The 20,000-nt window shown below is 49.7% G+C and overlaps 1 protein-coding gene across 1 annotated transcript in view; it reads right to left on the reverse strand.

Moving 5' to 3' along the window:
* The window catches only part of LOC143131797 (zinc transporter ZIP12-like), a 55,930-nt gene that overhangs the window by 10,306 nt on the left and 25,624 nt on the right, over positions 1-20,000 (reverse strand). Inside the window, exons 8-13 of the mRNA XM_076291388.1 lie at positions 19,580-19,660; positions 19,245-19,266; positions 16,197-16,737; positions 15,004-15,077; positions 13,889-14,047; positions 8,816-9,003 (exon numbers count right to left, since the gene is read on the reverse strand). Of these exons, the coding sequence (XP_076147503.1) occupies positions 8,816-9,003; positions 13,889-14,047; positions 15,004-15,077; positions 16,197-16,737; positions 19,245-19,266; positions 19,580-19,660 (1,065 nt within the window). The remainder of the gene's footprint in view (positions 1-8,815; positions 9,004-13,888; positions 14,048-15,003; positions 15,078-16,196; positions 16,738-19,244; positions 19,267-19,579; positions 19,661-20,000) is intronic.

Below are 20,000 nucleotides of genomic sequence, written 5' to 3' on the forward strand. Positions count from 1 at the left end.
GTGCAGGGACAGGTAAAGGTGTGTGTGCGCACCATGTGCAGGGACAGGTAAAGGAGTGTGTGTGTGTGCAGGGACAGGTAAAGGTGTGTGTGTGCGCACCATGTGCAGGGACAGGTAAAGGTGTGTGTGTGTGTGTGCAGGGACAGGTAAAGGTGTGTGTGTGCGCACCATGTGCAGGGACAGGTAAAGGTGTGTGTGTGTGTGTGCGCACCATCTCCACCAGGGACAGGTAAAGGTGTGTGTGTGTGTGTGTGTGCGCACCATCTGCAGGGACAGGTAAAGGTGTGTGTGTGTGTGCGCACCATGTGCAGGGACAGGTAAAGGTGTGTGTGTGTGCAGGGACAGGTAAAGGTGTGTGTGTGTGTGCAGGGACAGGTAAAGGTGTGTGTGCGCACCATGTGCAGGGACAGGTAAAGGTGTGTGTGTGTGCGCACCATGTGCAGGGACAGGTAAAGGTGTGTGTGTGCGCACCATGTGCAGGGACAGGTAAAGGTGTGTGTGTGTGTGTGTGTGTGTGCGCACCATGTGCAGGGACAGGTAAAGGTGTGTGTGTGCGCACCATGTGCAGGGACAGGTAAAGGTGTGTGTGTGTGTGCGCACCATGTGCAGGGACAGGTAAAGGTGTGTGTGTGTGTGCAGGGACAGGTAAAGGTGTGTGTGTGCGCACCATGTGCAGGGACAGGTAAAGGTGTGTGTGTGTGTGTGTGTGTGTGTGTGTGTGTGCGCACCATGTGCAGGGACAGGTAAAGGTGTGTGTGTGTGTGCAGGGACAGGTAAAGGTGTGTGTGCGCACCATGTGCAGGGACAGGTAAAGGTGTGTGTGTGTGTGCGCACCATGTGCAGGGACAGGTAAAGGTGTGTGTGTGTGTGCGCACCATGTGCAGGGACAGGTAAAGGTGTGTGTGTGTGTGCGCACCATGTGCAGGGACAGGTAAAGGTGTGTGTGTGCGCACCATCTCCACCAGGGACAGGTAAAGGTGTGTGTGTGTGTGTGTGTGCGCACCATGTGCAGGGACAGGTAAAGGTGTGTGTGTGTGTGTGTGTGCGCACCATGTGCAGGGACAGGTAAAGGTGTGTGTGTGTGCGCACCATCTCCACCAGGGACAGGTAAAGGTGTGTGTGTGTGTGCGCACCATGTGCAGGGACAGGTAAAGGTGTGTGTGCGCACCATCTCCACCAGGGACAGGTAAAGGTGTGTGTGTGTGTGCAGGGACAGGTAAAGGTGTGTGTGCGCACCATGTGCAGGGACAGGTAAAGGTGTGTGTGTGTGCGCACCATGTGCAGGGACAGGTAAAGGTGTGTGTGCGCACCATGTGCAGGGACAGGTAAAGGAGTGTGTGCGCACCATGTGCAGGGACAGGTAAAGGTGTGTGTGCGCACCATGTGCAGGGACAGGTAAAGGAGTGTGTGCGCACCATGTGCAGGGACAGGTAAAGGTGTGTGTGTGCATGTGTGTGTGCGCACCATGTGCAGGGACAGGTAAAGGTGTGTGTGCGCACCATCTCCACCAGGGACAGGTAAAGGTGTGTGTGTGTGTGCGCACCATCTCCACCAGGGACAGGTAAAGGTGTGTGTGTGTGTGTGTGCGCACCATGTGCAGGGACAGGTAAAGGTGTGTGTGTGTGTGCGCACCATGTGCAGGGACAGGTAAAGGTGTGTGTGCGCACCATGTGCAGGGACAGGTAAAGGTGTGTGTGTGTGTGCGCACCATGTGCAGGGACAGGTAAAGGTGTGTGTGTGTGTGTGCACCATGTGCAGGGACAGGTAAAGGTGTGTGTGTGTGTGTGCACCATGTGCAGGGACAGGTAAAGGTGTGTGTGTGTGTGCGCACCATGTGCAGGGACAGGTAAAGGTGTGTGTGTGTGTGTGCACCATGTGCAGGGACAGGTAAAGGTGTGTGTGTGTGTGTGTGTGCGCACCATGTGCAGGGACAGGTAAAGGTGTGTGTGTGCAGGGACAGGTAAAGGTGTGTGTGTGTGTGCAGGGACAGGTAAAGGTGTGTGTGTGCGCACCATGTGCAGGGACAGGTAAAGGTGTGTGTGCGCACCATGTGCAGGGACAGGTAAAGGTGTGTGTGTGCGCACCATGTGCAGGGACAGGTAAAGGTGTGTGTGTGTGCGCACCATCTCCACCAGGGACAGGTAAAGGTGTGTGCATGTGTGTGTGTGCGCACCATCTCCACCAGGGACAGGTAAAGGTGTGTGTGCGCACCATCTCCACCAGGGACAGGTAAAGGTGTGTGTGTGTGTGCGCACCATCTCCACCAGGGACAGGTAAAGGTGTGTGTGTGTGTGCGCACCATGTGCAGGGACAGGTAAAGGTGTGTGTGTGCGCACCATGTGCAGGGACAGGTAAAGGTGTGTGTGTGTGTGCGCACCATGTGCAGGGACAGGTAAAGGTGTGTGTGTGTGTGCGCACCATGTGCAGGGACAGGTAAAGGTGTGTGTGTGCGCACCATGTGCAGGGACAGGTAAAGGTGTGTGTGTGTGTGCGCACCATGTGCAGGGACAGGTAAAGGTGTGTGTGTGTGTGCGCACCATGTGCAGGGACAGGTAAAGGTGTGTGTGTGCGCACCATCTCCACCAGGGACAGGTAAAGGTGTGTGTGTGTGTGCGCACCATGTGCAGGGACAGGTAAAGGTGTGTGTGTGCGCACCATGTGCAGGGACAGGTAAAGGTGTGTGTGTGCATGTGTGTGTGCGCACCATGTGCAGGGACAGGTAAAGGTGTGTGTGCGCACCATCTCCACCAGGGACAGGTAAAGGTGTGTGTGTGTGTGCGCACCATCTCCACCAGGGACAGGTAAAGGTGTGTGTGTGTGTGTGTGCGCACCATGTGCAGGGACAGGTAAAGGTGTGTGTGTGTGTGCGCACCATGTGCAGGGACAGGTAAAGGTGTGTGTGCGCACCATGTGCAGGGACAGGTAAAGGTGTGTGTGTGTGTGCGCACCATGTGCAGGGACAGGTAAAGGTGTGTGTGTGTGTGTGCACCATGTGCAGGGACAGGTAAAGGTGTGTGTGTGTGTGTGCACCATGTGCAGGGACAGGTAAAGGTGTGTGTGTGTGTGCGCACCATGTGCAGGGACAGGTAAAGGTGTGTGTGTGTGTGTGCACCATGTGCAGGGACAGGTAAAGGTGTGTGTGTGTGTGTGTGTGCGCACCATGTGCAGGGACAGGTAAAGGTGTGTGTGTGCAGGGACAGGTAAAGGTGTGTGTGTGTGTGCAGGGACAGGTAAAGGTGTGTGTGTGCGCACCATGTGCAGGGACAGGTAAAGGTGTGTGTGCGCACCATGTGCAGGGACAGGTAAAGGTGTGTGTGTGCGCACCATGTGCAGGGACAGGTAAAGGTGTGTGTGTGTGCGCACCATCTCCACCAGGGACAGGTAAAGGTGTGTGCATGTGTGTGTGTGCGCACCATCTCCACCAGGGACAGGTAAAGGTGTGTGTGCGCACCATCTCCACCAGGGACAGGTAAAGGTGTGTGTGTGTGTGCGCACCATCTCCACCAGGGACAGGTAAAGGTGTGTGTGTGTGTGCGCACCATGTGCAGGGACAGGTAAAGGTGTGTGTGTGCGCACCATGTGCAGGGACAGGTAAAGGTGTGTGTGTGTGTGCGCACCATGTGCAGGGACAGGTAAAGGTGTGTGTGTGTGTGCGCACCATGTGCAGGGACAGGTAAAGGTGTGTGTGTGCGCAGGGACAGGTAAAGGTGTGTGTGTGTGTGCGCACCATGTGCAGGGACAGGTAAAGGTGTGTGTGTGTGTGCGCACCATGTGCAGGGACAGGTAAAGGTGTGTGTGTGCGCACCATCTCCACCAGGGACAGGTAAAGGTGTGTGTGTGTGTGCGCACCATGTGCAGGGACAGGTAAAGGTGTGTGTGTGCGCACCATCTCCACCAGGGACAGGTAAAGGTGTGTGTGTGTGTGCGCACCATGTGCAGGGACAGGTAAAGGTGTGTGTGTGCGCACCATCTCCACCAGGGACAGGTAAAGGTGTGTGTGTGTGTGCGCACCATGTGCAGGGACAGGTAAAGGTGTGTGTGTGTGTGTGTGCGCACCATGTGCAGGGACAGGTAAAGGTGTGTGTGTGTGTGCGCACCATGTGCAGGGACAGGTAAAGGTGTGTGTGTGTGTGCGCACCATGTGCAGGGACAGGTAAAGGTGTGTGTGTGCGCACCATCTCCACCAGGGACAGGTAAAGGTGTGTGTGTGTGTGTGTGTGCGCACCATGTGCAGGGACAGGTAAAGGTGTGTGTGTGTGTGTGTGTGCGCACCATGTGCAGGGACAGGTAAAGGTGTGTGTGTGTGCGCACCATCTCCACCAGGGACAGGTAAAGGTGTGTGTGTGTGTGCGCACCATGTGCAGGGACAGGTAAAGGTGTGTGTGCGCACCATCTCCACCAGGGACAGGTAAAGGTGTGTGTGTGTGTGCAGGGACAGGTAAAGGTGTGTGTGCGCACCATGTGCAGGGACAGGTAAAGGTGTGTGTGTGTGCGCACCATGTGCAGGGACAGGTAAAGGTGTGTGTGCGCACCATGTGCAGGGACAGGTAAAGGAGTGTGTGCGCACCATGTGCAGGGACAGGTAAAGGTGTGTGTGCGCACCATGTGCAGGGACAGGTAAAGGAGTGTGTGCGCACCATGTGCAGGGACAGGTAAAGGTGTGTGTGTGCATGTGTGTGTGCGCACCATGTGCAGGGACAGGTAAAGGTGTGTGTGCGCACCATCTCCACCAGGGACAGGTAAAGGTGTGTGTGTGTGTGCGCACCATCTCCACCAGGGACAGGTAAAGGTGTGTGTGTGTGTGTGTGCGCACCATGTGCAGGGACAGGTAAAGGTGTGTGTGTGTGTGCGCACCATGTGCAGGGACAGGTAAAGGTGTGTGTGCGCACCATGTGCAGGGACAGGTAAAGGTGTGTGTGTGTGTGCGCACCATGTGCAGGGACAGGTAAAGGTGTGTGTGTGTGTGTGCACCATGTGCAGGGACAGGTAAAGGTGTGTGTGTGTGTGTGCACCATGTGCAGGGACAGGTAAAGGTGTGTGTGTGTGTGCGCACCATGTGCAGGGACAGGTAAAGGTGTGTGTGTGTGTGTGCACCATGTGCAGGGACAGGTAAAGGTGTGTGTGTGTGTGTGTGTGCGCACCATGTGCAGGGACAGGTAAAGGTGTGTGTGTGCAGGGACAGGTAAAGGTGTGTGTGTGTGTGCAGGGACAGGTAAAGGTGTGTGTGTGCGCACCATGTGCAGGGACAGGTAAAGGTGTGTGTGCGCACCATGTGCAGGGACAGGTAAAGGTGTGTGTGTGCGCACCATGTGCAGGGACAGGTAAAGGTGTGTGTGTGTGCGCACCATCTCCACCAGGGACAGGTAAAGGTGTGTGCATGTGTGTGTGTGCGCACCATCTCCACCAGGGACAGGTAAAGGTGTGTGTGCGCACCATCTCCACCAGGGACAGGTAAAGGTGTGTGTGTGTGTGCGCACCATCTCCACCAGGGACAGGTAAAGGTGTGTGTGTGTGTGCGCACCATGTGCAGGGACAGGTAAAGGTGTGTGTGTGCGCACCATGTGCAGGGACAGGTAAAGGTGTGTGTGTGTGTGCGCACCATGTGCAGGGACAGGTAAAGGTGTGTGTGTGTGTGCGCACCATGTGCAGGGACAGGTAAAGGTGTGTGTGTGCGCAGGGACAGGTAAAGGTGTGTGTGTGTGTGCGCACCATGTGCAGGGACAGGTAAAGGTGTGTGTGTGTGTGCGCACCATGTGCAGGGACAGGTAAAGGTGTGTGTGTGCGCACCATCTCCACCAGGGACAGGTAAAGGTGTGTGTGTGTGTGCGCACCATGTGCAGGGACAGGTAAAGGTGTGTGTGTGCGCACCATCTCCACCAGGGACAGGTAAAGGTGTGTGTGTGTGTGCGCACCATGTGCAGGGACAGGTAAAGGTGTGTGTGTGCGCACCATCTCCACCAGGGACAGGTAAAGGTGTGTGTGTGTGTGCGCACCATGTGCAGGGACAGGTAAAGGTGTGTGTGTGTGTGTGTGCGCACCATGTGCAGGGACAGGTAAAGGTGTGTGTGTGTGTGCGCACCATGTGCAGGGACAGGTAAAGGTGTGTGTGTGTGTGCGCACCATGTGCAGGGACAGGTAAAGGTGTGTGTGTGCGCACCATCTCCACCAGGGACAGGTAAAGGTGTGTGTGTGTGTGTGTGTGCGCACCATGTGCAGGGACAGGTAAAGGTGTGTGTGTGTGTGTGTGTGCGCACCATGTGCAGGGACAGGTAAAGGTGTGTGTGTGTGCGCACCATCTCCACCAGGGACAGGTAAAGGTGTGTGTGTGTGTGCGCACCATGTGCAGGGACAGGTAAAGGTGTGTGTGCGCACCATCTCCACCAGGGACAGGTAAAGGTGTGTGTGTGTGTGCAGGGACAGGTAAAGGTGTGTGTGCGCACCATGTGCAGGGACAGGTAAAGGTGTGTGTGTGTGCGCACCATGTGCAGGGACAGGTAAAGGTGTGTGTGCGCACCATGTGCAGGGACAGGTAAAGGAGTGTGTGCGCACCATGTGCAGGGACAGGTAAAGGTGTGTGTGCGCACCATGTGCAGGGACAGGTAAAGGAGTGTGTGCGCACCATGTGCAGGGACAGGTAAAGGTGTGTGTGTGCATGTGTGTGTGCGCACCATGTGCAGGGACAGGTAAAGGTGTGTGTGCGCACCATCTCCACCAGGGACAGGTAAAGGTGTGTGTGTGTGTGCGCACCATCTCCACCAGGGACAGGTAAAGGTGTGTGTGTGTGTGTGTGCGCACCATGTGCAGGGACAGGTAAAGGTGTGTGTGTGTGTGCGCACCATGTGCAGGGACAGGTAAAGGTGTGTGTGCGCACCATGTGCAGGGACAGGTAAAGGTGTGTGTGTGTGTGCGCACCATGTGCAGGGACAGGTAAAGGTGTGTGTGTGTGTGTGCACCATGTGCAGGGACAGGTAAAGGTGTGTGTGTGTGTGTGCACCATGTGCAGGGACAGGTAAAGGTGTGTGTGTGTGTGCGCACCATGTGCAGGGACAGGTAAAGGTGTGTGTGTGTGTGTGCACCATGTGCAGGGACAGGTAAAGGTGTGTGTGTGTGTGTGTGTGCGCACCATGTGCAGGGACAGGTAAAGGTGTGTGTGTGCAGGGACAGGTAAAGGTGTGTGTGTGTGTGCAGGGACAGGTAAAGGTGTGTGTGTGCGCACCATGTGCAGGGACAGGTAAAGGTGTGTGTGCGCACCATGTGCAGGGACAGGTAAAGGTGTGTGTGTGCGCACCATGTGCAGGGACAGGTAAAGGTGTGTGTGTGTGCGCACCATCTCCACCAGGGACAGGTAAAGGTGTGTGCATGTGTGTGTGTGCGCACCATCTCCACCAGGGACAGGTAAAGGTGTGTGTGCGCACCATCTCCACCAGGGACAGGTAAAGGTGTGTGTGTGTGTGCGCACCATCTCCACCAGGGACAGGTAAAGGTGTGTGTGTGTGTGCGCACCATGTGCAGGGACAGGTAAAGGTGTGTGTGTGCGCACCATGTGCAGGGACAGGTAAAGGTGTGTGTGTGTGTGCGCACCATGTGCAGGGACAGGTAAAGGTGTGTGTGTGTGTGCGCACCATGTGCAGGGACAGGTAAAGGTGTGTGTGTGTGCGCACCATGTGCAGGGACAGGTAAAGGTGTGTGTGTGTGTGCGCACCATGTGCAGGGACAGGTAAAGGTGTGTGTGTGTGTGTGTGCGCACCATGTGCAGGGACAGGTAAAGGTGTGTGTGTGTGTGCGCACCATGTGCAGGGACAGGTAAAGGTGTGTGTGTGTGTGTGTGTGCGCACCATGTGCAGGGACAGGTAAAGGTGTGTGTGTGTGTGTGTGTGCGCACCATCTGCACCAGGGACAGGTAAAGGTGTGTGTGTGCAGGGACAGGTAAAGGTGTGTGTGCGCACCATGTGCAGGGACAGGTAAAGGTGTGTGTGTGTGTGCGCACCATCTGCAGGGACAGGTAAAGGTGTGTGTGTGCGCACCATCTCCACCAGGGACAGGTAAAGGTGTGTGTGCGCACCATCTCCACCAGGGACAGGTAAAGGTGTGTGTGTGTGTGCGCACCATCTCCACCAGGGACAGGTAAAGGTGTGTGTGTGTGTGCGCACCATCTCCACCAGGGACAGGTAAAGGTGTGTGTGTGTGTGCGCACCATCTCCACCAGGGACAGGTAAAGGTGTGTGTGCGCACCATGTGCAGGGACAGGTAAAGGTGTGTGTGTGTGTGTGTGCGCACCATCTCCACCAGGGACAGGTAAAGGTGTGTGCATGTGTGTGTGTGTGTGCGCACCATCTCCACCAGGGACAGGTAAAGGTGTGTGTGTGTGTGCGCACCATCTCCACCAGGGACAGGTAAAGGTGTGTGTGTGTGTGCGCACCATCTCCACCAGGGACAGGTAAAGGTGTGTGTGTGTGTGCGCACCATCTCCACCAGGGACAGGTAAAGGTGTGTGTGTGTGTGCGCACCATCTCCACCAGGGACAGGTAAAGGTGTGTGTGTGTGTGCGCACCATCTCCACCAGGGACAGGTAAAGGTGTGTGTGTGTGTGCGCACCATCTCCACCAGGGACAGGTAAAGGTGTGTGTGTGTGTGCGCACCATCTCCACCAGGGACAGGTAAAGGTGTGTGTGTGTGTGCGCACCATCTCCACCAGGGACAGGTAAAGGTGTGTGTGTGTGTGCGCACCATCTCCACCAGGGACAGGTAAAGGTGTGTGTGTGTGTGCGCACCATCTCCACCAGGGACAGGTAAAGGTGTGTGTGTGTGTGCGCACCATCTCCACCAGGGACAGGTAAAGGAAGATTCCGGCTGTAACACTGAAAATCCACTGCTGCACCTCCGTCTCCGTGGAAACCAAGAGTCCAATAAACAGGCCAATAAACGCAGTGAGGGCGGAGAGCAGATTCATAAGCACCGCCCACTTTACTGACAAACCAGACGCCAGCAAGACAGCAAAGTCACCTAAAGAAACACACACAGCAGCAAAGTCACCTAAAGAAACACACATATTTTACAGACGCCAGTAAAACAGCAAAGTCACCTAAAGAAACACACACATATTTTACAGTGCTTCAGACAGAGTCATTATTTCACATTTTATGGGGAAGCATCTTTGTTTTTTTGATTGACATGGAATTAGGCCCCTGTTTGTGCTGCGCTGGCAAAACACGTCATGGCTGCTAGTAGCCGGGGATTTTATAAATGAATATTTGAAAATAATATCGTCCACACGGATGAGTCACAATCCTCAGCTTTTCCCTGTCCACATGCAAACACTGAAACAGTGTTTCACGAAAATCTCCACTTTGGCAAGAGTTTTAAAAAATAACCGAGTTTTTAGTCAAAACTCGTTAGCGTGGAAGTGAGAAGGGCATAAAGACCTCGGGATACTTCGGTTTGGCTTTAGGGACCCTCTACTCACTACCACGTAAGTGTAATGTTGTTTGGAACTGTAGAAGAGGTATAAAAATAGCGTTTTGTAGCAGCGAAATAATATGCCCTTCTCACTTCCACGCTAACGAGTTTTGACTAAAAACGGTAAAATCGAACTTTCTCAAAACACATCCGAATGACATGATTTTGATGTCAACTCAACGTATGTACTCCCAATCATCCGTAAATTGATCTAAATTGCATTTTACTCCGGATAATTCCTTTAAGAGACATCCAGGCTTTAATGTCATGTAGGCACTCTAGCAAAGGCTTAATACTGTAGGCATCTGACTTTTTAAGAGGGACATAAATCTGTGTGTCATCCGCATAGCAATGAAAAGAAATGCCGTGTTTCCTGAGAATTGAACCAAGGGGGAGAAGATAGAGAGAAAATAAAAGAGGGCCAAGCACAGAGCCTTGTGGTACCCCATATGAGAGGGGGGCAGTGGAGGACACAGAGTCACCAACACTAACACAGAAGGTTCGATGTGACAGGTAGGACCTGAACCATTCCAGAGCTGTGCCACTGATGCCCACCCACTGCCCCAAACGGCCAATCATCAATTTCATGGTCCACTGTATCAAAAGCAGCAATCAGATCAAGCAGTACAAGGACAACGCAGTGACCAGAGTCAGTAGCTAAAAAGATGTCATTAAAAACTCTTAAAAGCGCTGATTCTGTGCTGTGCAATGTGTTAAAGCCAGATTGGAAGATCTCAATAATATTTTGTTCATTTAAAAAGTCCATGAGCTGGGAATACACAATCTTTTCTAAGATTTTAGACAGAAATGGCAATTTGGATATCGGCCTGAAGTTTGCCAAAACAGTAGAATCCAGTCCAGGTTTTTTTTAACAACGGTTGCACAACGGCATGTTTAAAATTACCTGGAACCACTCCAGAAGTCAGACTGCTATTAATAACTGCAGTAAATGATGGTTCAACAGTCTGAAAAACCTCCTTAAGAAGTCGGGGAGGGACATTATAATCTGGAGAGCCTGAGGGCTTCAAATGACCGACAATATCCTGCACAAAGGGCAGGGTCACAGGCTGAAATGAGTCAAAAACAGCAGAGAAGGGGACAGACACTGAAGGGTCAATGGCAGGTGGTGAAATAAGCGCTCTGGCAGATGTGACTATCAATAAAAAAGTTTTCACACACAGCCGGGGAGGCCTCAATTCCTGTGGTGCATTTAAAACAGAGTTGATCACTTTAAACAAAACACAAGGTTTGTGAGAGTTTAACAGGACAATATCAGAGAAATATTTTCTTTTAGCCTCTTTCACAACAGATTGGTACTGATGCCAGCAATCCCTCAGCATTTGAAATGACACTTGTAATTTGTCCTTTTTCCAATATGTCTATGTCTATGGCAGTTTCACAGGTGTCGAGAAACCATGAGTTCAGAGCCTCAGTATCATTATACACAGATGCAGGCAATACACAGTTTTGACTGAAAGCAGTGGTGAAGCGAGGAGCAGCTGTTAAGCAACTGTTTACCTAAAAGTTCATTTTAGGTAAACAGTTGCTAGCACTGGGCGAAAAAGTTCTGTTTCCGGAGATTCTAGCATATATGCTCCAGACACGAGTGTCAATTATCATACAATATATTAACGCTGTAAAGGAACAGTTTGGGTTGCCGATATTTACCTTATATCTGCCATGTCCTACGTGTTTATATCTGCCATGTCCTACGTGTTTATATCTGCCATGTCCTACGTTAGATCTGCCATGTCCTACGTTAGATCTGCCATGTCCTACGTGTTTATATCTGCCATGTCCTACGTGTTTATATCTGCCATGTCCTACGCGTTTATATCTGCCATGTCCTACGCGTTTATATCTGCCATGTCCTACGTGTTTATATCTGCCATGTCCTACGTGTTTATATCTGCCATGTCCTACGTGTTTATATCTGCCATGTCCTACGTTAGATCTGCCATGTCCTACGTTAGATCTGCCATGTCCTACGTGTTTATATCTGCCATGTCCTACGTTAGATCTGCCATGTCCTACGTGTTTATATCTGCCATGTCCTACGTTATATCTGCCATGTCCTACGTGTTTATATCTGCCATGTCCTACGTTAGATCTGCCATGTCCTACGCGTTTATATCTGCCATGTCCTACGTTAGATCTGCCATGTCCTACGTGTTTAGATCTGCCATGTCCTACGTGTTTAGATCTGCCATGTCCTACGTGTTTATATCTGCCATGTCCTACGTTAGATCTGCCATGTCCTACGTGTTTCGATCTGAACTCCTCCTCTGTATAGGGCTAATCATATCTTGACTGAAAATACCTCTGTATATTCCACATGACTTATATTCCACATATGAGTCAAATATGCTCTGTATATATAGCACATCATGATAAATATCCAGTCAAAATATTTAATGATACAGGCCCGTTTCACCCAGTGTAGCTTGCTAACAGCTGAAACAAATTAGCTTAAGACCAGGAATAAGCCCTGTTGGTGTAACTGGCCCAGGACTCAGCTGTGGCAACTCGGCCCCTTAACCAAGTCAGACCCTTAACTCAGTGAATGCCAAGCTGTTTTCGGGAGTTTTGTCCTAGAGTGCCAGCAATCTAGACCATTGTTGATGATTTTTGTACAGCCACAGCATATTCTGTGTTATAGCTATGAACATATACAATAGCTTGATTAAAAGGTGAGGCTTTAAGCTCTCGGTGGGTGCAAACCGTGTATTTCTACACGCCTCTGTTCCTGAGAAATCCCAAGCTAAACAGTGGCTAGTTTTCATCAAAATCGCTGTTTTTTTTTCTAGAAATGGAGATATAACGTCTTGTGTTGCCTGTTACCTACTTGTGTAAACGTTCCGGGAAGTGATCAGCGAGACCTGGCGAGACTGCCACCTAGTGATAGACCCATGAAAATGGCCTGGTTTTGACCTGACGTGCATGCGTCACTGATTCGACCCAAAGTTATGATAAAATGTCCAGATAAAATGTCCAGATTGTGCGTTTTCATGAGTTTCACGATCGTCATATATTTCATTTCCATTCATCACAGAGTTCCCAAAATCACATATAAGGTGTGTTAGAGTGTCTAGTTTCGTAATTAAAAAAAAAGCTAAAAACGTAATATTACATTTTTGGCACTCAATGAGTTAATGTGAGTGTGAATGCAGTTATACCCATTTTAGTGTGAGTGTGAATACCCATATACCCATTTACCCATTTTAGTGTGAGTGTGAATACCCATATACCCATTTACCCATTTACCCATATACCCATTTACCCATTTTAGTGTGAGTGTGAATACCCATTTTAGTGTGAGTGTGAATACCCATTTACCCATTTTAGTGTGAGTGTGAATACCCATATACCCATTTTAGTGTGAGTGTGAATACCCATATACCCATTTACCCATATACCCATTTACCCATTTTAGTGTGAGTGTGAATACCCATATACCCATTTACCCATTTTAGTGTGAGTGTGAATACCCATATACCCATTTACCCATTTACCCATTTTAGTGTGAGTGTGAATACCCATATACCCATTTACCCATTTACCCATTTTAGTGTGAGTGTGAATACCCATTTACCCATATACCCATTTTAGTGTGAGTGTGAATACCCATTTACCCATTTTAATGTGAGTGTGAATACCCATTTACCCATTTTAGTGTGAGTGTGAATACCCATATACCCATTTACCCATTTTAGTGTGAGTGTGAATACCCATTTACCCATTTTAGTGTGACTGTGAATACCCATATACCCATTTTAGTGTGAGTGTGAATACCCATATACCCATTTTAGTGTGAGTGTGAATACCCATATACCCATTTACCCATTTTAGTGTGAGTGTGAATACCCATATACCCATTTACCCATTTAAGTGTGAGTGTGAATACCCATATACCCATTTACCCATTTTAGTGTGAGTGTGAATACCCATATACCCATTTTAGTGTGAGTGTGAATACCCATATACCCATTTACCCATTTTAGTGTGAGTGTGAATACCCATATACCCATTTACCCATTTTAGTGTGAGTCTGAATACCCATATACCCATTTACCCATTTACCCATTTTAGTGTGAGTGTGAATACCCATATACCCATTTACCCATTTTAGTGTGAGTGTGAATACCCATATACCCATTTACCCATTTTAGTGTGAGTCCGAATACCCATATACCCATTTACCCATTTACCCATTTTAGTGTGAGTGTGAATACCCATATACCCATTTACCCATTTTAGTGTGAGTCTGAATACCCATTTACCCATTTACCCATTTTAGTGTGAGTGTGAATACCCATATACCCATTTTAGTGTGAGTGTGAATACCCATTTACCCATTTTAGTGTGAGTCTGAATACCCATATACCCATTTACCCATTTTAGTGTGAGTGTGAATACCCATATACCCATTTACCCATTTCGTGGGGAATCTCATGGCAAAGGATGGCCAGTGTGGTTGTCATGCCAACTTCTGTGGACGAAGAGAAAGCTGCTCCGATCACCAGGCCATCTGCGAGGTTATGTAGGCTGTCGCCAACAATCACCATGACTGCCAGCAACGGAACTCCCCGCCCTTCACAAACACAATTATACATACACTACACTACCAGTCAAACGTTTGGAGTCACTTAGATATTTCCATTCTACTCAATTATAGACAGAATAACAGCTGAGATCAGAGCGGCAGTTTTCAGATTACATTATCTGCTTACATAATTGCAAAAGGGTTCTCCGTTTTTTTCTCAGTTAGCCTTTTAAAATTATATCAGATTAGTAAACAGAATGTGCCTTTGGAACATTGGATGAATGGTTGCTGATAGTGGACAATGTAGATATTGCATTAAAGATCAGCCCTTTCTGAGGGCAACAGAGAGGGCATTTAATCATTTCGGGCAACTAGAGGGCAACATTGAGGCATTTAACCATTTTGGGCAACAGAGAGGCATTTAATCATGTGGGCAACTAGGGCATTTAATCGTCTCTGGCAACTAGAGGGGAGGCATTTAATCATCTTTGGAAAGTGTGTGTGTGTGTGTGTGTGTGTGTGTGTGTGTGTGTGTGTGTATGTGTGTGTGAGTGAGTGTGTATGTGTGAGTTTGTGTGTGAGTGTCTGTGTGTGAGTGTGTGTGTGTGTGTTGTGTGTGTGTGTGTGTGTTGTGTGTATGTGTGTGTGTGTGTTGTGTGTATGTGTGTGTGTGTGTTGTGTGTATGTGTGTGTGTGTGTGTGTGTGAACACTCACTGCGTGGTGCACTCTGGGTAGGAGCTTCCTCTGGTGGAGTGTCTGGGCATTCTGCCTCCTCTGTAGACCCCTGTATGTGAGAGAGAGTGTGAGTGTGTGTGTGTGTGTGTGTGTGTGTGTGTGTGTGTGTTGGAGAGACAGTAAGGAAATAGTGTATGGGGCGGGTGGCAGAGAGGGAGATCCTATAAAAACATTAAGGAACATGGTGTCTGTCTGTAAACAAGGGGGTGTGAAACTGAAACGTCCACTTTTAGCTGCGTCCATCTTTTCAAGATGCTGGCACAGTCACCATCCTCTCCATCGCGCACGACAATCTCGTAATCACTAAACGAGCGCGGAGCGAAGGCCCTAATGACTGCTGACCTTTACGCAAGTAGAGGACCACAACCTGACCACTACACAACCTGACCACTACGCAACCTGACCACTACACAAGTAGAGGACCACAACCTGACCACTACACAACCTGACCACTACACACACTGACCACTACACAACCTGACCACTACACAAGTAGAGGACCACAACCTGACCACTACACAACCTGACCACTACACACACTGACCACTACACAACCTGACCACTACACAAGTAGAGGACGACAACCTGACCACTACGCAACCTGACCACTACACAACCTGACCACTACGCAACCTGACCACTACACAAGTAGAGGACCACAACCTGACCACTACACAACCCGACTACTACACACTACACAACCTGACCACTACACAACCTGAACACTACACAAGTAGAGGACCACAACCTGACCACTACACAACCTGACCACTACACACTACACAACCTGACCACTACACAACCTGACCACTACACAAGTAGAGGACCACAACCTGACCACTACACAACCTGACCACTACACACACTGACTACTACACAACCTGACCACTACACAAGTAGAGGACCACAACCTGACCACTACACAACCTGACCACTACACACACTGACCACTACACAACCTGACCACTACACAAGTAGAGGACGACAACCTGACCACTACACACACTGACCACTACACAACCTGACCACTACACACACTGACCACTACACACACTGACCACTACACAACCTGACCACTACACAACCTGACCACTACACAAGTAGAGGACCACAACCTGACCACTACACAAGTAGAGGACCACAACCTGACCACTACACAACCTGACCACTACACACACTGACCACTACACAACCTGACCACTACACACACTGACCACTACACAACCTGACCACTACACACACTGACCACTACACACACTGACCACTACACAACCTGACCACTACACAACCTGACCACTACACACACTGACCACTACACAACCTGACCACTACACACACTGACCACTACACAAGTAGAGGACCACAACCTGACCACTACACAACCTGACCACTACGCAAGTCAAAGGGTGCAGAGGAGCACAGCCGCTTCATGGGAGGGGTAGATCTCGTAGATCTCGGAGCAGAGGGGTAGGGGGTAGATGGGAGGGGTAGATCTCGTAGAGCAGAGGGGTAGGGGGTAGATGGGAGGGGTAGATCTCGTAGATCTCGGAGAGCAGAGGGGTAGGGGGTAGATGGGAGGGGGAGATCTCGGAGAGCAGAGGGGTAGGGGGTAGATGGGAGGGGTAGATCTCGGAGAGCAGAGGGCTAGGGGGTAGATGGGAGGGGTAGATCTTGTAGAGCAGAGGGGTAGGGGGTAGATGGGAGGGGTAGATCTCATAGATCTCGGAGAGCAGAGGGGTAGGGGGTAGATGGGAGGGGGAGATCTCGGAGAGCAGAGGGGTAGGGGGTAGATGGGAGGGGTAGATCTCGTAGAGCAGAGGGGTAGGGGGTAGATGGGAGGGGTAGATCTCGTAGAGCAGAGGGGTAGGGGGTAGATGGGAGGGGTAGATCTCGGAGAGCAGAGGGGTAGGGGGTAGATGGGAGGGGTAGATCTCGGAGAGCAGAGGGGTAGGAGGTAGATGGGAGGGGGAGATCTCGTAGATCTCGGAGAGCAGCTGTGCTCCTATTAAGTGGTACCATCGGTTGTTCCATCATATCTGAGAGGTCACCCTTGTGAACACCTACATTTTGCACAAGGAAAGTGCCAATGAAACACACAAGGTTTTTGGGAGTTGATTAAGTACACACAGGTTGCCAGTGGTGTCCCTGAGCGTATTACGCGCCTCCCTTCCCCTCTCGCTTCTGCCATTTTAAAGTCTTCCATATTTGGCACATCAGCTGACAACCAGCTGATCCATTCTCACTCACCCATAACATAAATAAACGTGCCCATACAAATTAGATATTCAATACAAGGGCAACAGCACATAAACAGGATGGAAAACAAATTATATAAAATACACTTATTATAACTGGGCCTTGGTAAAGTGAGTATATGGAATACACTTTTTATAACTGGGCCTTAGTAAAGTGAGTCCAGTATTAAAGGAGAAATATGGCGAGTTTTCACATACAGTAGGTCTCTGTTTCTCAGCTCAGCGAGTACTGAGTTGCTACAGCCAGCAGCTAACACGGCCAGGCAGATACAGCGCTATACTATGGGGGCATGTCCATGGGGCAGATACAGCGCTATACTATGGGGGCATGAACATGGGGCATCTACAGTGCTACACTATGGGGGCATGTCCATGGGGCAGATACAGCGCTATACTATGGGGGCATGTCCATGGGGCATCTACAGTGCTACACTATGGGGGCATGTCCATGGGGCAGCTACAGCGCTATACTATGGGGGCATGTCCATGGGGCAGCTACAGCGCTATACTATGGTGGCATGTCCATGGGGCAGCTACAGCGCTATACTATGGGGGCATGTCTGTGAGTGAGCTATGGGGGCATGTCCATGGGGCATCTACAGCGCTATACTATGGGGGCATGTCTGTGAGTGAGCTCCCATGGGCATGCACTGTAGCTGCTGTGGGGGCATGTCTGTGAGTGAGCTCCCATGGGCATGCACTGTAGCTGCTGGTTATAGCAACTCGAGCAGGTAAAACCGTTTTTCTGTACCGACAGTACTCAGTGACCTTGAGAAACGGAGATCTGTGATTGGATGGATTTTTCCTTTAACTTATGTGCTGGTGCTACAAATTCACCTAAAAGGTTCTCATTTCCCAATAAACCTTACAGCCCTTGACTGCACATTGCTTCTAAATCTAAATCACATTGCACCTTTAAGACTGACTACCTTTGGCCCCTGACTACCCTTGGCCCTGGCCGTGGCGCGACTGGCTGGGGCACTGTTACGACCCCCTGTGCCCTCTTCAGGCTTGGCATAGCTAGTGCACTGATAGTGGTGTCTTTGGTTCCACTAATAGGTTAATGGTATACACCTGGATTAATGGGTTGGGCTATATACAGGGTTGTTTCTCTCTCTCTTGCTGGGTCACTTCTGGGTTAGGCACATTTCTAATTTGAAGACACATTGATAGATTTCTTTCCTACACACTTCTTATCTCTTTCTTTATCTTTCACTCCTCTTTTGCAACACAATACTGATGCTTGCATTACACCCACGCACTTACATACATTGTAGTTTTCTCCCCTAGACATCTTGTGAACTGCAGTAATTTAATATTTACTGATGACTTTTAAATAAATATATTTTGGTTGACCAAACCACCTTGTCCGCCTTCCTCTTTTATGTTGTGTTCTCGAGCCGGCCGTAACACACACACACACACACACACTGGCCGTAACAGGCACCTGCACCGTACGCCGGCACCCCGGGTTTGGTACCCACCCCGTGGTCCTTTCCGGATCCCACCCCGACTCTCTCTCCCACTCGCTTCCTGTCATTCTCCACTGTCTTGTCATTAAAAGGCATTCAAAAAGCCCAAAAAATATACTTAAAAAGATTGACAACCCTTTATTATTTATGAGAAAAGATGAGAAAACCCCTCCCTGCCTCACTCAGCCCATGGACATGGGTTAAAAACAAGAGGCAGTAATACCCTCTGTCCACTATAAAGGGCATTGAATAAAAGTTATGTTTTGAAACTGTTAAAATAACTGGCCATTTGTGAAATCTCTCTAAATTGAAGTGATGACCCTCATATTCAGGAAACAAGTTGATTATTATCAATAGAAACATAAGACCCCCCCCCCCACACACACACACACACACACATGTCTGCCATTTTGAAAAGAAAGTGTTACCTTATTTAAGTGTTACTTTCTGTTACCATACACATATAATTGTGACATCACCAGAAAGCCCAGGATGTTCTCTTGGGGGTGTAGTAGGAGTCAAACAGATGGCATAAATGGTGCTAAGGTCTTAGACTCGTGTCCCCCCAGAGGATATAAATGGTGCTAAGGTCTTAGACTCATGTCCCCCCCAGAGGATAAAATTGAATTGCTGGGTCTCAGGAGGGGGATTCCTATAGCTACTCACCCTCCCAGCTACTTGCCCCCCTGATCCCAGCTACTTGCCCCCCTGATCCCAGCTACTTGCCCCCCCTGATTCCCTCTGATTCCAGCTACTTGCCTTTTTGGTTCCCAGCTACTCACCCTTCTGGCTTCGTTCCTCACACTGACGGCAGCATGGAACAGAAACCATAGAGGGCAAACAGCCTCAATGCAGAGTCGGCGCAAGCATCTGCTAATCTCTAAACAGTCAGCGCAAGCATCTACTAATCTCTAAACAGTCAGCGCAAGCATCTGCTAATCTCTAAACAGTCAGCGCAAGCATCTACTAATCTCTAAACAGTCAGCGCAAGTATCTACTAATCTCTAAACAGTCAGCGGAAGTATCGGCTAATCTCTAAACAGTCAGCGGAAGTATCGGCTAATCTCTAAACAACACGCAACAAGGGCAACAGCTGTGGAGGGACAAACAGACTGACCAATTGCACGGTGGAGATGGACTTTCCCCTCTGACTCTCACCATTACTCTTCAGCTCAAGGGTTACAGCATGGGAGTGAGCCTGCCGAATACAGAGAGAGAGAAAGAGAATGAGAGAAAGAGAGAGAGAAAGAGAATGAGAGAGAGAGTGAGAGAAAGAGAGAGAGAGAGAAAGAAAGAGAGAGAGAGAGAGATCACACATAGTTATTCTCTCAATCAGTCTCTACAATTTCAAAGCAAAAATGTACGTCACAATATCAACATTCAGCTTCTTCTTTTTATTGTATTTCTAATAATGAGGGTAATTATATTTGACATAAACACACCACACACACATAAACACACACACACACACACAAACACACCACACACACACAAACACATGCAGACACACACATACACACATAAACACACACACAAAC

The sequence above is a fragment of the Alosa pseudoharengus genome, unplaced genomic scaffold, assembly GCF_046254945.1.
Source record: "Alosa pseudoharengus isolate Yale_2024_CS ecotype anadromous, Long Island Sound unplaced genomic scaffold, YU_APseudo_1.1 YU_APseudo_1.1_scf_18, whole genome shotgun sequence".
Classification (NCBI taxonomy): domain Eukaryota; kingdom Metazoa; phylum Chordata; class Actinopteri; order Clupeiformes; family Clupeidae; genus Alosa; species Alosa pseudoharengus.